General features: G+C 30.6%; 2 protein-coding genes across 13 annotated transcripts in view; both read right to left on the bottom strand.

Moving 5' to 3' along the window:
- Positions 1-1322: 1322 nt before the first annotated feature.
- LOC111510195 (arrestin domain-containing protein 3) lies at positions 1323-8369 on the bottom strand. The gene is made up of 9 exons (XM_023166091.2): positions 8077-8369; positions 7949-8019; positions 7398-7507; positions 7171-7339; positions 6863-7116; positions 5736-5859; positions 5568-5682; positions 5420-5510; positions 1323-5363 (listed from the first exon to the last, which is right to left on the bottom strand). Exons 1-9 carry the CDS (start codon positions 8186-8188, stop codon positions 5303-5305), a joined length of 1107 nt encoding a protein of 368 aa, XP_023021859.1. The 5' UTR covers positions 8189-8369; the 3' UTR covers positions 1323-5302.
- Positions 8370-8512: 143 nt separating this feature from the next.
- The window catches only part of LOC111510194 (uncharacterized), a 144062-nt gene continuing 132543 nt past the window's right edge, over positions 8513-20031 (bottom strand). For 10 of the 12 annotated variants that reach the window (XM_074185738.1, XM_074185734.1, XM_074185739.1 and 7 more), the window contains 9 exons: positions 17505-17700; positions 17340-17452; positions 17105-17287; positions 15494-15659; positions 15288-15436; positions 15094-15233; positions 13912-13993; positions 9910-10040; positions 8513-9012 (listed from right to left, as the gene is read on the bottom strand). In XM_074185738.1, the coding sequence (XP_074041839.1) occupies positions 8868-9012; positions 9910-10040; positions 13912-13993; positions 15094-15233; positions 15288-15436; positions 15494-15659; positions 17105-17287; positions 17340-17452; positions 17505-17700 (1305 nt within the window). In that variant the 3' untranslated portion in view covers positions 8513-8867. Of the gene's footprint in view, positions 9013-9909; positions 10041-10381; positions 10961-13911; positions 13994-15093; positions 15234-15287; positions 15437-15493; positions 15660-17104; positions 17288-17339; positions 17453-17504; positions 17701-20031 lie in introns of those variants that run through there. The other 2 variants (XM_074185741.1, XM_074185743.1) reach the window with 2 other exon arrangements.

Here is a 20031-nt window from a genome sequence, read left to right as displayed (position 1 = left end):
AACAGATGTTCAAAGACATTGCCGTTTTGTTCTAAACAAGAATATATTCTTTTTTGCATACTACTATTTGTAGCTTTCTGTATGGAGTCAGGAATCAAATTCTTGAAAGTTCTCAGAACCCTTCGTTTCATGTTTATTTTATCACTCACAGGATCCGCATAAACATTTTCTTTGATATATCCCCAGATGAAGAAGTCCAGTGGCATCAGGTCTGGAGAGCGAGGAGGAAATTTAAATGGCCCATTGTAGCAAAGCCACTGATCTTCGAACATCCCATTCAACAACCCAACAACGGTATCAGTACTATGTGCAGGGGCTCCATCCATCTGATACCATAACTTGAAACGGTATTGTTCAGAAACATGCCTTATGGATTCACCAACCACATTCCTAATTATATGCGAATATCTATCGCCCTTCAAATTCTCTTCACAAAGATATAAACATAAAATTTAGACTTCCTTTATAGCGCAAAAAACATTAAAACTCCATGAATCCTGGGAGTTGTGCTGGCGAACGAGCTTTGGATTTTCTGCTGCCCAAAAATGACTATTATGGCAAATTTTGTTTCATCTGTCCATATCATGAACTCAGGGTCCTCATGTATCTTGATAAGAAACCATTAGCAGAATTCCACTCGTGCAGGTAAGTCGTGAGGTTTCAGATTTTGAATCTGGTGATATTTGAAGGGACGCCACTTATGTTTGATTAAAATCCGGTTTATTGACGAACATGAAATTCTAAGTGACTTTTCTGCGTCTTTTAACGAATTTTCTGGATAGGCTGTGAAGTAGGCCAAAACTACAATTTCAAAGTCCTCATTGTTTACCAGTGATTTTTTTTTTGTAGATGACAGACGAAAAATATCCGAAATCACGGCAGTTTCTTAGAAGTCTTCTCAGAATATTTTAATTGGATCTGTGTAGATTTGGAAATATTTCTGTAAAAACACAACTTCTGTCCATTATCTTATTGCATTCACCATAAATGATTATTAAATTCAGAAATTCTTCGAATGATTTACATTTCAAATATGTCCCAAAATCGGATACTTATATTTTGCCAGGGATGTATTTTAGGTATAGGACATTCTTCATTAATTTGATATCTTTTTTTCGTAGTATCCAAAAATAATAGAATTTTTCCATTTGAAAAAATCGTGTTTCATCAGTTTTCTCGATGGAAAACCCTGGAAATTTCGACCACCCTGTAAATTATTTTCGAAAATTCGATGGACCTGTTCATGACTTGATGCTTGAAGTATGATTCTGCGAAATTTCACATTTTCAATTGTTACTGTGAGTTATGATTTTTTTCGGAGTGGTGCTGTAACTGTCAAATTTTTCAGAAAAAAATTAATATCTCGAAAACTAACAAATTTGGGTATAGGCATTGTTATACAAAGTGGGCCTGAAATGTGGAGAAATTCAAAAAAGTAATAAAGTACAGAGTGTTCCATTTGAAATAAGGAAGTTACCCTCAACTTCCGGTATGGTATAACGGAAAGAGACCGGAAGTTGAAAATATTTTTAGTTGAGAAAGCCATTTTGTAAAACCCACCACCACAAAATTTCCAAGTTTAAATTTTGAATCGTTCTCCATATATTCCTAACGAACGCTCGTCGTGAAAGACTCTGTATACTCGTTTATATAACTTTACTTAAAACTACTTTTGTCTAATTACCACTAGTTAATTTTATTTATACGACTGGTTTTGGGTTTAACCTAATTACATAAAACTGAAATGTGAAGTTTGAAAACTCGGTTATATTGGGAGTTTTCAGGTAAGATGGACAGGTAGTTGAACGAACCAGGGTGCCAACTTTAAAATTCAACAATAAAAACTATAAGGGTTGTTAAACTCATAAATTCACGAGCGGAGACCTACATAAATTGAGTTGCTCGTTTAGGGTATATATTTCTGGTTTGTAATTGATTTGTTACTTTCCATGGCTTCTAACAAATTCATTTTTTCCCTTTATTACATATTATGTGTAGGATTTTGAGGTTATCTTTACTTATCTTGTGTTTTGATTCTTGAAGATGTACACATCAATCACACATATTCGTTTATATAAAATAATTCAAACTTGTTTGACTTATTTTTATATTGAAAAATGCATTATAGGGAAACATTTAATGTTCAAAAATTTACAACAAATAACAATTATATAAATATATATTAAATACTTGGGGATACTATAAATAGCTATCAAAACATTCAAATTGCTATACATCCAATAAATATAAACTTTTTATTTTCAACATCAAAATATTAAACAATTAAAAATAAAATCTCACAATCACATATATTTCATTTCTGTTTCCTAATAATAACTACTATTGGTGTGTGAATATTTAAAATACATGAATACTAAATAAAAAAATAATGCTAGTTTTGGGTATAAATTGAGTGACGCTTTCGTGGTCTGATTCCATTGTATTTGTAGTTTTTCAAGATTGTCGACTGTTGGCCGTTTTGAGTTTTTCAACCTTTCACTGACAACGAATGATGATCAACAATCCAAAAAAATTGGACATTCAATATTGAAAAAACACGAAGATAAAGATATTTTTTTAAAAAGGGAATTCCCAAAGGTTTTTTTATTTTTTATTGTCACTATTGGGTTCGTCAAAAACAATGAATATATTTTGTAATAAAATGAAAAAAAGATATGATTGGTACTAATATGTAGCAATAACTCATGGGTTTTTATTGGGCTGCTTCCTGTTTCATTTGTACAATACAGATAAACATTTAGATCTTCCTTGAATCTAGATTTAGAAAATAAACTATATCTCAGTAGTAAAAAAAAAATTAATACTGAATGATTTGGCACTAGTAGGATAAGTAGATTTTCAAAAAATCTATTAACAAAAAACATTCATAGGCCTTTTTGAAATAAAGTACATGATACACTTTTCATAAAAACATTCACTTTTTCCGGACAGTAACAAATATATAACACTCAAAACCTTTCAAAGACACAATGACTAAGAACTAAATTTTATTAGTTCGGACTTCCATTGTTTAATATGATATAAATAAAATTATTTGAAATTCCTGAAAAAACCAATACAATTGAGAATTAAATAGCTGAAAATAACAATTCTGGCGTTGAATTAGATCATTATTACGCATTGGTCAAAGACGAAATGGACTGGTTTAAGTTTGACTATAGTTGTGTCACGAAGTGTTCTGGTGATGTTTTGAATTTATTGGAGCCTGTGCAGACACCTTACATATTGTTTTATGAAAGAGAGGACATTGGCAGATCAAGATCTTCAGATGATGTGGTGCTGCAGATTTTTCCGGGTTTTCCTGCAGCTGAAAAAGCAAATGCGCCACTGGAATCGATGAAGTCGCCCCGAGGCGCCAATTAATTTTTGTTGTTTCATAATTTCATGATTAGTATTACTTTCTTTTTTAATGAATTACAAGTGAAGTTATTAGTTAACAATTATATTAAGAAAAAAACACTGAAATGAACTAACAATGAAATAAAATACAATAAAAAAATGAAAATTTGAACAATTGAACAAAGAAAGGAAATGAAAATTGAAAGATTTCAAGCCATGTTACTTTACGACGTTTCGATTGTTAATATCCACAATCGTCTTCGGACGATTCCGTTTGGCGAGAGTTGGCCGTTTTCCGCTAGATTATGGGTTTCTATACGTTGCGTATCTCTAAGCTAGCTTGGCTGAATACGTTGTTGGACAACATATATGTGGCTTCTTTGAATTTTCTCTTAAACCAGTTTTCCTCCCTGTGGATGGTCTCAGCTTGGGAACACTTGATGTTATGCTGATCAATCAATCAATCAATTTATTCAATTCACATGAGTCCAAACATGCTCTTGCTAAACCAGTGAAGCGAAGTGAGGGAAGAGGGTGTAGGTGAAAGCACTCGAATGACCTATAAATAGTCATTTCTCTGAAGAATTAGGCCAGTCAATTTTCAATTTTTTGCTTGTATTCCATTTCATTGTAATTCTATTTCGGGGTTTATTGCTCAATATAATTGTTATTTTCAGCTATTGATTTTAATTTTCAATTGTACTGATTCTTTCCGGGATTTCAAAACATTTTATATCACATAAGACAGTAAAGTCATAACTAATGAAATTCACCACGTAACATTGTCATCCACCTTCAAACAGGCTAAGAACTAACTGAGGTATACATTAAAAAAAATAATTCAAAGGTAGCACAAACTGAGTCCTATATAAATTAGCATTTTTTTACACACTAGATAAGCCAAATACTTTTTTCGGCGTACATTATTTCTCTAACCACATTGACATGATCCATGATCATAGGTTTACAACTCATCACCTATTTTAGGTAAATAATACTCTGCCACTCCCTAAGTATAAGAAAGATAAAAGCATGAAGGATTAACAAATACATAGGTATAATAAAGTAAATTTTTCAGGTGTGGCTTGTGCAAAAAATATTATTTGTCAATAACGAAATATTGTACAAATATAAATGTATTCGATAAGTGATAATTGCAATAAAATTGAAAATTTCTAAGTGCCGCATTTTAGAACATGTCAGGTGGTTAAAATATTTTCGAATATTGATTAATTGCGAATGAAAAATACAATTTACTGTCATTTACAATATATCGGACCTTTGAACTCAAAAAATTGGAGGACAATAAAATTAAGTTCGATAAATTAAAAGAAACATACATTCATTCAAGTAAAAATAAGTGTATGCCCTAGAATCAAAGAAATTAAAAACAGAACAGTTCAAACTTAATGACTTTTCTGGGCATATAAAGTAATTTACCCTCCCCCTCCACACCTGATCTAGTTATGAAATGTTTTTTAATTTTTTTAGGAGGTACTTGAGTACCCCTTCAAATAACATTCAGCCATTATATTCCCAAGAAATTCACAAGAAATTACAGAATAATTTCTTGAGTTGGTCACTATTCATAAGTACTTTCATACTAAAAAAAAAGTATTTCAAGTCTCCAGCTCCACAGCTTAATTTTACAACAATTACCTAAAAACATATTGGATCACAATGAACTATTTCTCATGAAAAAAACTTGCAATAGCTCTATAGGTAATTTGCATTAAGTACATTTTTGTTGTTAAAGTTTTCATGAGGTATTTTTCGGCAACTCGAGATCACTTATTTAATAGGTGTAAAATAAAAATTGACGAGGAATTTTACTATCTTTCAGTCTCAAACAGTGATAACAAAAATTGAGGTAACACCCTGTAAGGTACTTTCACGATTATAAATATTAATATTATTGCCATTTTTCTCCTCGATGAAACATTTAAGTAGTCTCAGACTTATCTACCGTCACATATAGGGGTTTGTATAACACTAGAGGATCTCTGAAAGAAATGAATCTTATCTATTATCAGAATGAATTTCCAATGAACGTACAAACCTCAAATGATGTTCATTTCCATCGTACACCTGACCCAACAGAAATTCTGGTGCCAAATACATTCCACCCTCCACTACAGGGCAAGCATGATCTAAGGAATGATTTATTAATAAGAAATTAGATATATCAACAAGTTCTACAATTTTACCATATTTTATTGCTGGGGTTCTGTTTGAATTGGGGATTCTGAACGGCACTGTACCTATTGTTATTGGACAACTGACTTGTAGTATATCAAATTCTCTATCTGTGTCCAAATAAACCTGAAATTTTATGTTAGAGAAAGTGAAAATTAATATATACAACAAATATTTACTGTTAGTAAATAGTAGATCTGGACCAGTCGACATATATGTACTAACGTTGTAGGCATTGGTGGTATTACAAGACAATTGGAACTGTCCCATTTGCTTCGGGTATGAGGCTTGACATGACATCCCCTGAAAAAGTTGTAAACCTATAAGGGCATTCTTTCTTGCAGTGAAAGTGGAGCAGATTTAGGTTAGAAATTGAATTAAAAAATGATGTATTGAACCAACACCCCTTTAAAATTTTTATGGGCTGAACAGATTTCGTGGTTTTATATGAAAAAGATACAGTTACAATGAGAAAGCCACGAATCCATTTCCATTACAAAATGTAAACATGAAATATTGGAGAAAATCGATTTTCCAAAGGCTGTACCTTTTTTGTGTGTACATTTGCATAGAGGTAACTTGTATCCAATCGTATTATTTTTGACCCTAGAATATGTGATTCAATTTATGACCGATTTTTTTTTGTTATACCCTTTATAATAGTGTCTTAATTTTGTGGTTCATTTTATAATATGTTAAGAATAATTGTGAAAAACTTATGTCCGGAAATGCATTTTTTCCAGTGCAATACAGGGTTTTAAATTTTTCTAAAATGTTATTATCAGTGATGAGGTTCATTTAGCCTTGATTAGGTACAAATTGTTTTGAGTCCAAAAGCTATTATTGTAACATTTATTTTTTATTAAGCAAAACATCCGAAAATAAAACTTTTTTATCTCTCGATTCATTTTCCACAACAAAAATACATATTACTTTATCACACATTAATCAATTTTCGTATTGCTATGTGAATGTGACATGAAGTAAACAATAATTTCAAATTGGGTGGATCACCAAGAATTATTGGGAATTACCTCCAAAGGTCAATATTATTACAAAAAACCATTTTTTTTCTTGGAAATAATGCATTTCCGGACGTACTTATGTATGATCTTACTTCATAAAACACACATGCCCTTACATTTTTCACCGCAATTAGGGAACACCTTGTATAGTTTTCAAGTTCAAATTGATAGTCTTGGTTTCTGCCAACCATACCAACTAGTTGTAGAAAAGTGAAATAGTGCTTCAGTATTAAGTTGGCAAAATTTTCTGAATAAAAGTACCCCGTGATTTCTCAACTTACCCATATTCGAATACAAGATGTTTCAAATCCTTACTAACTCCAAGTACTCCTCTGTCAATAAAAAACTCACATACTTGTTCGAGCTTAACCCGTAATTTAACTTCCTCTTCACCTTGATTGTCAATAGTAACCTTCAGTTTTATGCTTTCTTTACAAACATAAGCAGATCTTGCTAGAACACATCGAAGGTTGATGGTACCTTTTTTGCAACACCAACAACAAGTTGACCTTCTATTTTCCAACACTTGCGGTTTCTAAAATTAGGAATCGAATCCATTTCATGATTTCCTTGTATTAATTATACTTACTAGATATTGCTCCTCCATACAATCTATATGAGGACCAATGACGGTAAAATATTTGACGCCTTGAGGAGGACTGGCATAAGGAATATCTATTGTTACTTTGAAAAAATATCTGATGTAGCCTGGTTTACTTTCAAACGAACAAGGCAAGCTTGATTCAGGGAGATGAAATCTAAAATAGTTATTCAACACCTGAAATCTATTTTTAGAAAGTATTTTTTGTTGCTCACTTGAAGGGAAATTTGTGTACGCCCCTTGGAAGAATAGGAATAGTTGTTTCCAAATTGTTCTCACCCCATATTATATGCCTTTCATCAACGAAAATTTGGTCATCTTTTACCTTTAACAAAAATTATTACTTTGTAATAAATTAGAATCGAATATTATCACAGAGATATAATTCTGTTTTATACTGTAATATAAATTGAAGATATCAGCAATATCTAGAGAATGTTCTCTTTTGTTAACCATCTGAAATAATCCGTAGTTAGGAATAATGCTAATTAGAATAGTGAATCTGTGAGATTCGAAAATTCATGCCAAGAAAAGAATACATTAAATTTCAGACTATGCTATTAGTTTCAAGGTACTTACCTTCAAGATACTCAACTGGTCATTTACAGTTTTCAGATGTTAACAGAATTTTTTTTGACAGAGTATACTTTTCCAAAAAAATGTATAGGTACTACATGAGTTTTTTTAATGATGAAATATTTTTTCACTATCATTTAAAATACTAAAATCCATGAAAAAAGCAATCATTTACATATAGTTTACTCACTGTTCTTCGATCACCTGAGAGAAGTACTTTCCACTCCGCATGTGCCTTTCCTCTCAATATCACTCTTATTGCTTAAATATGTGTTGGGAAATATTACGATTTATTAACAATGAAAATGAAATACTCACTTCTAAGTTTGAAATTTTCAATGGTATCCAAAACAACATTTCCTTTTATTGTTTCTCCAGCATAGTAATATTCTTTTTCCAACTGAATATCAAACTCACGAATATAATCCATCTCTCAAAGAAAATATTTCATGAGAAAAATAGTCGGTGCTTTGTTCTAAATCATACCAAAAACACCTTGAAAGTGGCTGTTTACCAATCTACCCAAAAAGGAGATGATAAAATTTATAGTCAGCTGTTTTGAGAAATCAATACTACTGAGCAAACTCAGTTTGATTTGTGGTCATGTTGGGAATGACAAATGCTACTTTCATTGAACGAGTTTGGTTGAATGGTCTATTTTTGGTGAAATATACTACTTATAACATAGAATTTTGATTTCAGAAATGAAGTGAACTTAAGTGGAATTAAGGTTTTTTAAATGAGAAATACTTAGTTTCTTATATAAAATGTATTTCTAAAAATCACATAAATGGTAATACAAAAATATAGATAAGATCATTCTATACCAATAATTTATTATATATGAATATTAAATAAAATGTTAAAAGCCATTATACAAAATATAAAAATAAGCAAATTTTAAATAATTGTCAATTAGTAAGTACTTCGAGTCCTATATTTTTTTCATCAAAGAATGAGGAAAACAGCAAAGAAATATTGCAATTTTGTCATATTATGTGATAATTCAGTTTCATTAATATTGATTTCCTTAAGTTTCTAAATTCGAATTTGGAAAAAAGGAAAATATATTGGAAAAAAGTATCACAATTTGAGTAAATTTTTGCTTGTTAGGCCATTGTTGCATTACAATTCCACTTTTCTTTATGTTGCCCCAGTCCGAAGGCAGTGTCATAATTTCCTTTAGAAATGAATAACCTCTTGAAGTGGGGTGTACAATACAGTAAACCTTGGTTATAAGAGTAAGAATCCATTCTGTAAAAGAAAATCAGTAAATAATACATTCTTTCATAATAAATACTACAATCAGTAACTTATCAAAGCATTCGTCTAAATTTAGCTATTCTAAAATTTGAGATACTTTTAACAGCTGGTTTTCCTCAAAGTAATATGGAGTTACTCATTCTGAAAAATTTCAATAATAGTAAATTGACGTTATTGAATCTTAGAAGATTTTCAATGGGAAATCGTTTTCAGTGTCTCCGCAGCTTTCACCATACTCAAGCTCTCTGACTAATTCATGTTTAATTATATGTCTCGCTTCAAATTATTTAGGTTCAATTTGTAAGACTGACATGTGCTTTGTTATGTGTCTATTTTTCAAACTATTAACATAAGATACACTTTGTCAATAAGAATATTTGTCTCTCTCTCTCTCTCACTCTAACAACATTTCCCACGGTGGTGTGTTGCAAAAACATGCTTCTTCATCGACTGGAGAATAAGAATTCGTTCTTTATCTTTCTCTGCATCTTTTTCTGCAAGACAACTAGACGAAACCAGAGGCCATAAACGGCCGATGTCAAAATTTTGTTTTGCAAAAAATCGAAGCAGTGCGTCTTCGTAAGGGGATTTTTTTCAAGCTTATTTATGGTCAGGATTTTCCTTTGAGGATAGTCGAGTCCAACAATGCATCCGAGGTTTGAACTAGTTTTTATACAGTTTTAATGTTTTTCATGTTTACAGCAAAAGTACGTTTTGTTGATTTCATTTCAATATGGATGTATTTGTTATTGTTAGAAACAATGTTTATGTCACACGTTGTCCTTAATCGTTTAAAAGTTTTAACAGTGCTTGACCTGCCATAAATTTACTTTGGATTTGAAATGATCAATAAATCACTCTACTCTACGACTATAACCATTTGCTTACCTTAAAACACAGGAACATTCCATGCACTTGAAGCAATTTTTGTGATAAACATGTCCATGAACTGATATCTTTTCCAATGGGTAGACCTTACCATCGCAGCTCTCACACAAAACCGTGATACTTGGTATTTCCTTGCAATTAAAACATTGTGAATTTTGTAGATGATTTTAAATTATCCGTCAATCGAAATAGAACAGATAAAGTACTCATCATACGAATGTTATAGTAAATTAAAAGTTTAATATTTATTGGAAACTTATAATTCATCTTATTATTCTGATATAATTTGATGAACAATCTATAAACTAAGTTTCGTTTGAGTTTTTAAATAGAAGAAATGCCAAAAAAGATTACTGAGTAGAACACTTGAAGTAGTTTAACAGCAAGATTTCCCACCTGCTTTATAAACATTGAATAATATTGATATATTTGTTGATCGTTGCATTTTGTCGATAAGTAAAACTCAAAAAAGGACATTTTAATTTCAATTTATTCACTCAAAATTATCATAAATTGGCACAAATATCGGATATTACATAAAACAATGTTCTAAAATATTTATTTTAACCTAGAGAGACATGAATATAATTTAGAAATTTATAAAATTCTGCGTTTTTGGCTTAATCTCACATGCGTAACATCAAGGCTAAAAAATGTGCTAAAATATCCAACAAATAGACTTCTGTAAACGGAAACGTACAACAAAATAATCTATACTATTATACAATAATCACTTTAAAATATAACCTCTTGTTAAACAAGCGCTAAAATAGAAAAACTTAATAAATTTTACTTCCGATTTTGGACATATTAAAACGTGTGGTTTCTAAAGTTACAGAGTTATTCACAATAAAACGAAAATCACATTTAAAATTTGATAAAATCGAGATAACTCTGTGCTTTAATAAAAAATATCGACAATCATAATTTTAAAAATCTGTTTTCTAAAATATGAAGGTAGACAAAAAAGCTAATAGAAATATGTTATTTTTGTAGATTTTTAAAAAACATTCACATTCATTTTTGGATGATCCCAAACTGACTCCTTTCACTGAAAAGAGAAGAGTATTGTAATATTGTTTATCCATTAGAATCAAAACAACACTCATGCAAAACAAAAGACAATTTGTTAATTATTAGTACACATAATCAACAAAATGCAACACCAACAAAAATTTAAGAATTAAAAAATCAACACAACACTCAGCTATTGGAAAATAATGTTTAGTTTTCAAAGCAAAACAGTTAAAAGAAAATTACGTCGCTATATGAAAAAAAGAAGGGTAAATAAGTAGATTTATCACATTTTCTGCTTGTTGGCGAAATATATTGTCAGTTTTCCTCAAAAATAAATTATTAGGAAACTTCAGTACTTGAAAGGTATTAAATTTAATTCACTATAGGTAGGAAAAACAATAAAAATATTCATTTTCCAAGTAGAACATGTGATACAATAATTATAATAGATCGAGGTTACCCTATAATTGGATATTAAGATAGAAATGAGATTAAAGAGCCCATCAGTTCAAAAATGCTTTCCTGGAGAGATTACCCTTTTAAAAATTATTAGGAGAAAATATACTTCATACTGCGAACATTGTCGGAAGCTCATTACTAGCTAAGAGTCGTTTTTTAGTCATCACGTTAACATAAATATGCATAAAATTTGAACAATTCAAATTGAATAGTGATAAAAGTAATTCTGAAATATATTCAAGAAACAATTCATTGTGAGAGAACAGCGCAGGCGCTATTGTAAAGCGAAGCAAGTGATTGACTTGAGAAAGCTACTGTGCTAGCGAAACATGTTGTGATATATTTTTCAAATAAAGTTTGTGGAGATCAAATCGTGAGGTGTAGTTTCTGAAATTACTATGAATCTTCAACAAGTAACGGCCGAATCAATCAGAAAATCACAGTAAATTGTTTTTGGAATATGTTAGTTATGGATTTTCCTCAAGTAGCGGCTGATTCCATCACATATGTGTCGACTAGCAAATTATTATAACACACTCATTGATCTGGATTGGCCAAAAACTCAAAATATGTTTAGAAACATTATAATCAAACAAATCATTAATTTATCATCATAATGCTAACTGATTATAATTACTAATAAAATAAATTTTCTTATTTGTTAAATCAAAACTAATATTGTAAAAATCATAGTGTTAATTAAGTTCACTGTAACTTTTATTTTCACTTTTATTTTTACTGTTACCTTTATTTTTCATGTTTATCGCTTGTAAATTAATATAAATTATTTGTAATATTATATATTTGTATATTTATCCATGTAATTAGACCAGTAGGTCTGTTTGGATACAAATAAATAAATAAATAAATATCATTCTGAAATTTCAACTTCTTTACTGGAAAGTTTATCCAGACACGAAATGTGGTGGAAATATTGGAACTACGATGAAAGTGACAAACATTTAGAGATTAAATGCTCTGACCAGCTTCATTCACTTGCTAGGCGACTATAATTCGCGAAAATAGTTCCTTTTTATTTATATTCGCCATTTGAACTTATTTTATGTGAAAAATAAGATTGAAAGTTGTAGATAGAGTTTTTCGGGATTCCAAATGGAGCAAAACTCCTAATCTCCCATTCCAAACATCAAATGTACTCTTTCTGTATAGTTTTAAGTAACGATATTTTTAGAGAATTCTGTAGAATCCTACTAAGATGGATTCAAAGAACTTTCTGAACTTTCCGAATAGTATATTAAAGTATGATTGGATATTGAGGTCTTTAAAATGAGTGCGATTTTTCGACCATGATGGCGAAGCAGGAATGCTTGAAATAGAGCAAGTGTTTTAAAGACTAATTATCTAGGAATACTTCACACTATTTTCTCATTGGTAAGCTTTGAAATCATTACTTAACATGCCTCTTACATTGTACGTTATCATAACTGGGACGATATTAAGAAATAAGAAAACATTCGTTTTGATGTATATCCACTACCATTATGGAGAATAGTGTGTGGCATGATACTAGAACAAGTCTAACGATAAGTAGGATGGAAATTAATGGCTATGGCAACAGGTTATGTAGCAATAAAAAGGATGTTTTACACATTGGCTTCCGAGAATGTCAGCAGTGATGATTTTAAAAGCAATGTTAATTTGAAAAACACCTTTTCTGACTTGAAAACCGAAGTATTATCATCTCAAACAATACAACTGTACTTTTCACAACCAATAAGATTGTTGTATATTTGAATGAAGTTTTTGAAACATTCGTTAGTAATATTTTATTTGACATTACAACGTGCACTACTTGTCAAATCATCAATTGAAGTTGATATTTAACTTCGCGTTTCTCAGATTGTTGATGTTCAAAACATGCGTGGTTTCAAAAGTTGGATTGAAACACTCTATTGGAGAGAATCAAAATACTGTAAAATTTCAATAGAATAAATATTTCAATGGAAACAAACAATTCATTATGACAAAATACTGCAAATATTATTCATCACGAATTATTACACAAAACAAAAAATATAGTCACGTGACTGATTAAGACAAACCTAGTAGACTAAGTGCTGACATACAATTTGACTCGACTATTACGTGAAATGTAGGTGATTTGTGCATGATTAATTAAATATTAATTAAATGAGCAAATAATGATCTGAATACTTGAAAAAATCATAATCAATGTGCTTTTACAAAGTTACAATTTTAATATGTTCCATGATATGTAGGTTGGAAGTACTTGGCAGACGAAGATTAGGTGTACTGATGATACCTTATACACGAATTTGTCCTTGAAAAAGGCAACACTGTTATTGCTAGGCGATTTAACATATCAAAAAACATAATTTGTGGGATGAAACTACAAGTTGTAACAACCAGAAACACATTTTTGAACTAAGAATTAAGTTCTTCAAGTCAATACTGGGATACCCTGTGTTTGTATGAAAATTAACAATGAATTACGGAAAACTTATATCAGTTATCTCAGGATGTAAAACAAATCTCTATACTTACCACAAATCTATTAACTTTCACACGTTGGGTTTTTGAACTATCGGAACTTGTATCTCTCATGGATTCAAAACGAGCTCTTAACCTGTAAAAAATGAATAAATATACAATTGATCAATTATTATTAACCTTTCGTCCAAAATTATTATACTTTTCGATACTGATGGGGCTCATGTAAATATATATATATATATATATATATATATATATAAATATATATATATATATATATATATATATTATATATATATATATATATATATATATATATATATATATATATATAAACCAAATAAATTTCTGACTAAGTGTCTTTTTGGTGGTACAAAACGTCAGGTTACTTTCAATATGGTAACTTTTTTAGTGCTTGTAAAAAAATTGTTATACAAATTTTATGTACAAGGGAACAAGGGATGCTCCGATGAAATTTCTTTATATGAAAAATCCTATCTTTTTTTCAATGAGCAATCACCTCCTTGAATGTTTTATACTTATTTAGTTACACCCTGTATATATATATATATATATATATATATATATATATATATATATATATATATATATATATTGATTGATGCAACTAATTAATTTTCCTTTATTTTGAGTATTTCAATATTAAATTCTACAAAAAGGATTTGAAGCGTTATATCTTCTATTAATTATCCGCGAGCGCTTTCGATAGTTGGTAGTACTGTCATCATCTGGCACTCCTCAAACTTAGTTTGAGGAGTGCCAGATATATATATATATATATACAGGGCTATTCAAATTCGTTTCTGTACATGGGGATCTCGTAAACGATAAGAGATAGAGTGTCGGTTAAATTATGGAAAAGTTGCGTATTTTACAGACCTATTCAAGGATGTAAAGAAATCGAATATAGCTCTTTTGGTTCTGGAGATATACAGAAAAAACCAAAAAAGCCCAAATTATTTTTTTGCATATATCTTCTTTATTCACAGACATATTGAAAATCTGTTCACATTTTGCTATTGGCACTTGATGTGGACTGTCAGAATATATCCATGAATCTTTTATACAGGGTGTCATCTGACTTGGGCCACCCCCATCTTTGAATTTTTAAATACGGACCTGTATTTTTTGTTGTAGTTTTTGGATCGTAGACATTCACTTCATACTGAGAAATTAAATTTATTGCTAGTACAGAAGTTAGCATCAACTTACGATCTTGTTGATTCAATCTGTGATTCATCTCCACCCTCTTCCCCAATATTTACAGCCTGACTCTCTTCCCTTCTAATTTCTTGTTGCTCCCACTTTTCAAATTTGGCTCGGAGTTGTGTAGCTCTGGCGGCTCTTCGTGCCTAAAACAGATTATCGTCATAAATCTATTAATTTCCTATACAGATTTATCTCACTTCTAATAAATCTTCAGGTAAATTTTGATTATCCATTTGATCTTGTCCCTCAGATTCCTCTTCGGATCCTGAATCTTGTTCATCTGCACTTTCATTTTCAGTTCTTGGTAGTTCAGGAGGTGGGGTAAAACTTTTCATTGGTTTCGGACCTGAGAATTATCAATTTTTATCTCATAGTAATATTTACACTTATATCATTTCCTTACTGAGTGGTTCCTGTTCTTTCGTCAAGTTTTCCTCCTCCATTTGCCTGAATTTGTTAAGCATTTTGGAAGTTGTGTGTGTCTTTTTCGCTATTATGGAGTCATCAATGGTATCTTCTGCCCTCACTACCTCTGGATCATGATATATTTCCCGTTCAGGTGTGTCAGTCTTAGAGAAAAAAAAAAAGAGTTAAAATAAAGTATTTGAATGATAATAGTTTTCAATTATTAGGAATAAATTGCACATTGATAATTAGTGGCGGTCAAAAATACACAACAAACTTGCCTGAAAAATGTGAAAAGTTATACTTTTCTGAAAAAAACAAAGCTTTTGAGACATGTCAAACCTAGCATCATGCCTTATAGTTACTTCGAACTGGACTGTTCTGATATTCTAATGCCCAATAAACGACATCCTTAATTGCAAAGAATTGTTTCTACTTTTTATCATAAAGACTCTCCCTAGTGCTATTTTAGACCATAGTTTACATTTATAATTTTTTTCTGTATTATTTCAATTTTGAATTTTTCTGTTTTCTGGAAAAAATTAAATTATATTATTAGCGATAACCATTGTCACTTCTTATTAGTAACAAAATGTAGGCAGTATTCGATAGAGTTGCTCTTCTATTCCACCTGCAATATTCGAAAGACATTTGTGCAAGTTTTATCATAGAGGAAATTCTTACAGATGTTTCTCGTTCTTCTATTCGACCGGTTTCGGAGTATCACATCGACGTTAACCGCATATCGTCATAAAAAAGAGCTGTTGTAACTACAATGAAGTAGTAATAGTTTAATCTCGTGAACAGTCTCAAGAGCAGAGCATCCCATGTACAAAAACTCTAAAAGACATCAAAGTCTGATGTTTGTGTCAAAGAGAGAAGATTCAGTATATACATGAATATGATGAAATCTTGGTTAAATCTGTTCAACACTGTCAAGGAGTATTACTCCAAAACCAGTCTGTAGGTAATCACTCGCTGGATCTCAGGGAAGACCCACCGTAGTATTGGCCACTGAAGTAGTAATTTTCTGTGTAGGAAGATTAGTTTGCAGGGGTAAAGGCTTCAAAATATTCATTTTCATATTTTTATTTTGTATTCAATGATCATAGAGTCAGAAAATTAAGCTTTGAGTATTTGCTCTGTGGTATTATATGATTCTTTTCAAACAGAAAAATGACCTCCAATTGGAATACATTTGATTCAAAAAACCAAAAAAACTATTCACAAAAAAAAAAGAAAAAGTGAATTGAGTACCTTGTACTGGTTTTAGAGAAACAAGCACAAAGTGGAGTTACCAGTGATCAGTTTGGAAGATATGTTGAATCTATATAAATACATATTTCAGATTTAGATTTTAAAATATAAGAGAATAAATAAAGCTTTGACAATGAAAGTTTCAACTTTATTATTAATGATTGATTATTATTCTTATATTCTTTTCAATATTATCAATTACCTTTAGAAGAGATCGAAGCGGTTAGATGAATACAAGAAAAAAATGTGAAATCCCAGGTTGTTGTTTGCAATACCAATTTACTGGGTTTCCAAAAAATTAATTTTATATTAGTACCATTGCACACACTTTTCAACATGCTTGTTTATCAACCTTAACTTGAGAAGGATCTCTCGGTGGAGTGATTCTGAATGTTTTTCTCTCTTTCTCAGGCTCCTTGTAAGTTTCAAAAAATTTGAATCGTTGTTGAATATCGGCAGTTTTAACCTCGACTATGTCTTCGATTATTTCTGAAGATTTTACGGTATCTTCCGAAGCTGTTTTGGCCAAATAGGCCTAAATGAACAAATTAAAATTTGGACAAATTAAAAATAATTGATAATTTTACCTCTCTGGCTGTCTTCACGTTTTGTTTCGGAATAGTAACATTAGACATTTGAGGAGCTTTTGAGGCATTGGCGTCTAATTCTAGGAAAAGAGAGCGGGATTTCTTGCTGATTTCTGAAATAATCAATAGTCAGTTGAATTTATATGCGCCGTTAGGTGTACGTACCACTCTGAAAAACCTCAGTATCTTCCTCGTCGTCGCCTTTAGTCTCTTTTTCATTGAAGGTTTCTCCTTTTTCAAATCGCTCTTTTAGAGATTTAGTATCGTAGGATTCGATTTTTTCAGATTTAATCAAATTGGCACATGATTCTGATTGCATAACCGCCTGTTGATAAGCTTCTTTCATTTTACCTTGTTTACCCTGCAATGACACATTTATTCATATCATGTATGTATTAATTTATTTATTTAATTGATACACAAAAATACAGAAAATAAGAATAAAACACTAAGGAAGAGACAGATATAAAGACAGTAATTGCAGTACATAAAGTAAATATTGTTTATAAAATAGCATCTAAGTGACTTAACACTTGTGTGTATGGTTGTATAAATTGATGTGATTAGATTTTACTTATATTTGGTTATTTGTTGGTCATTCTGTGAATGACCAACATCCAAAAAACAAAAAAACTAATAGTTTTGTTAAAAATGTTCTCTGGTTGTCCAGGCAAAATTTTGCAAATACAGAATTTCAAATTGACATAACATTCATCTATTGAAAACACTTAGCCATCTCCTGACGACTGAGTAGTCATTATACATTAATGAAAGGGTTTCAAGATTCATGAATTTATTCATGAAGATAATTTGAATTTAGGACAGTTATGTAAGATATAGAATACTGCATTTCAAAGGATATTAGTTGAAAGCCACAGGCCAAAAGGGAGAGAATTTGGTCTCAACAGGAGAATGCTTCACCTCCCACATCCCTAAATACTCATACTTTTGGCCACTTCGATCGCCAGACTCAATGTCCCTAAATCATTTTTTAAGCTTTGTTTTATGCATTCAGTAATTACTAAGGTTGGCAGCAAAGAACGTAATAGAACTGCTCTGAATTTTTTCTCATCTTTGAGCATCTTGAGGATCCGTTGAATTTTGAAGATATTTCAATATGATTGCTCTTCCATACCAGCTCCAAGTTACCAACAGATTAAAAAACATGGCAAAAAAGAACAAATATTAAAATTAAAATTATATTGAAATAGTTGCAGCAACTTTGTGTTACAAAAAAATGGATTTTCAACAAATTAATCTAGAAGCAATTGAGTGACTTGTATCTTATATTGAAACTCCATCAATTCTAAAGTATGAAAAGAATTAGCAAAGTTTTCACAATTACTGAAATTTCTGCATTAAAAAAATCATCCATCCTAAAATACAAATAAATTGAAAAATCGCCAAATAAAATGTCCTATTTGAAATGGGGAATTTATGTCCAGCTTCCTGTATAACCGAATGTGAATTTAAAATATTTTTAATGAAAAGATAATCAATTATTTCATGTCCTCAATTTTCAGATTTTAAAACACTGCACTCTATATATGTATTATAATAAACGAAATATGAAACATTGCAGTCCAGAGAAAAATAAAAGTTTCAAAGAGTATACAGAAAGTCGTGAGATTCCTTGTTTGAAATGACAGCCAAAGAAGTTCAGTGGCTTATGTTTTGTAAACTTCAGTTGGATTTTGTGGTTTCGATTTAGAAATAACCTTAAATATCTTTATAGATAATATAACACAAAATAGAAATGTTACAGGTAAAGATACGATGCGAGAACATCTGAATGTAGTTTTTAACATACAATTGTGTTTCCCATTACATATTGAAGAATCAAAAAATATGAGGCATGGAAAAAAAGGAATAAAATGAAAGAGAGGGCCTTTGATAGTTTTAGAAACACTAGTGTCAATTAAGATAAGTACCAGGTGTGAAATTTAAAAAAAGTAACTTCCGTTACGTGAGAAAGTGCAAATTATTTCTCAACATAAATTTTGATGAATTGGTCAAGAAAATTGAAAATACAATCCACATCATCGAATGAATAAATAAGAATGATGAACTTTCATTTAGAAGTATATGGAGAAGTCTTGAAATGTGTGGTAACTAAAATATTTTCAACTTTCAGTTACTTTCCAATTCAATCTGACGTAGATGTCACCTTCTTTATCTCAAATGAAAACTGTATTATATCGCATCTTTCAATTGTTCATCAAATTTTATATGCATTTGACAATTTGCAAGATTTTGATTGTGGCAGTTTCAAACATTTCAAATAATTAACTAATGAAATGTCCATTAAAGAAGGCACCTGAAGGCCGTTGATTGGTTACTGAAAAAAATTATTAGCTCTAGAATTCTATCGAATCTGGAAAAAAACCATACTGATTTCTGTGTAACTATACTCTACTATAGCTTTATTGGAGCAGATAGCTATTCTGTTAGTTGAACTGAGTGTAATACCTATGACCATTTTCTGATTTCTACAATGTACTTATGATGCACTGTTTGTAACCTTTGGTGTAGTAATGAATATCACTAGAGTTCTTTCTCAACACCAAATCGTTATTAACACCTCGACACGTGTTTTGATCACCAAGTGATCATCTTGAAGAGGAATATTAAACAGTTTAATCTTCCTCTTGAAGATGATCACTTGGTGATCGAAACACGTGTCGAGGTGTTA

This window comes from Leptinotarsa decemlineata, unplaced genomic scaffold, assembly GCF_025532065.1.
Source record: "Leptinotarsa decemlineata unplaced genomic scaffold, Ldec_3_MD MMD2_tig00078346_RagTag_RagTag, whole genome shotgun sequence".
NCBI lineage: Eukaryota > Metazoa > Arthropoda > Insecta > Coleoptera > Chrysomelidae > Leptinotarsa > Leptinotarsa decemlineata.
The sequence above is the reverse complement of the archived record's forward strand: the minus strand, read 5'-3'. Positions and strand labels throughout refer to the sequence as shown.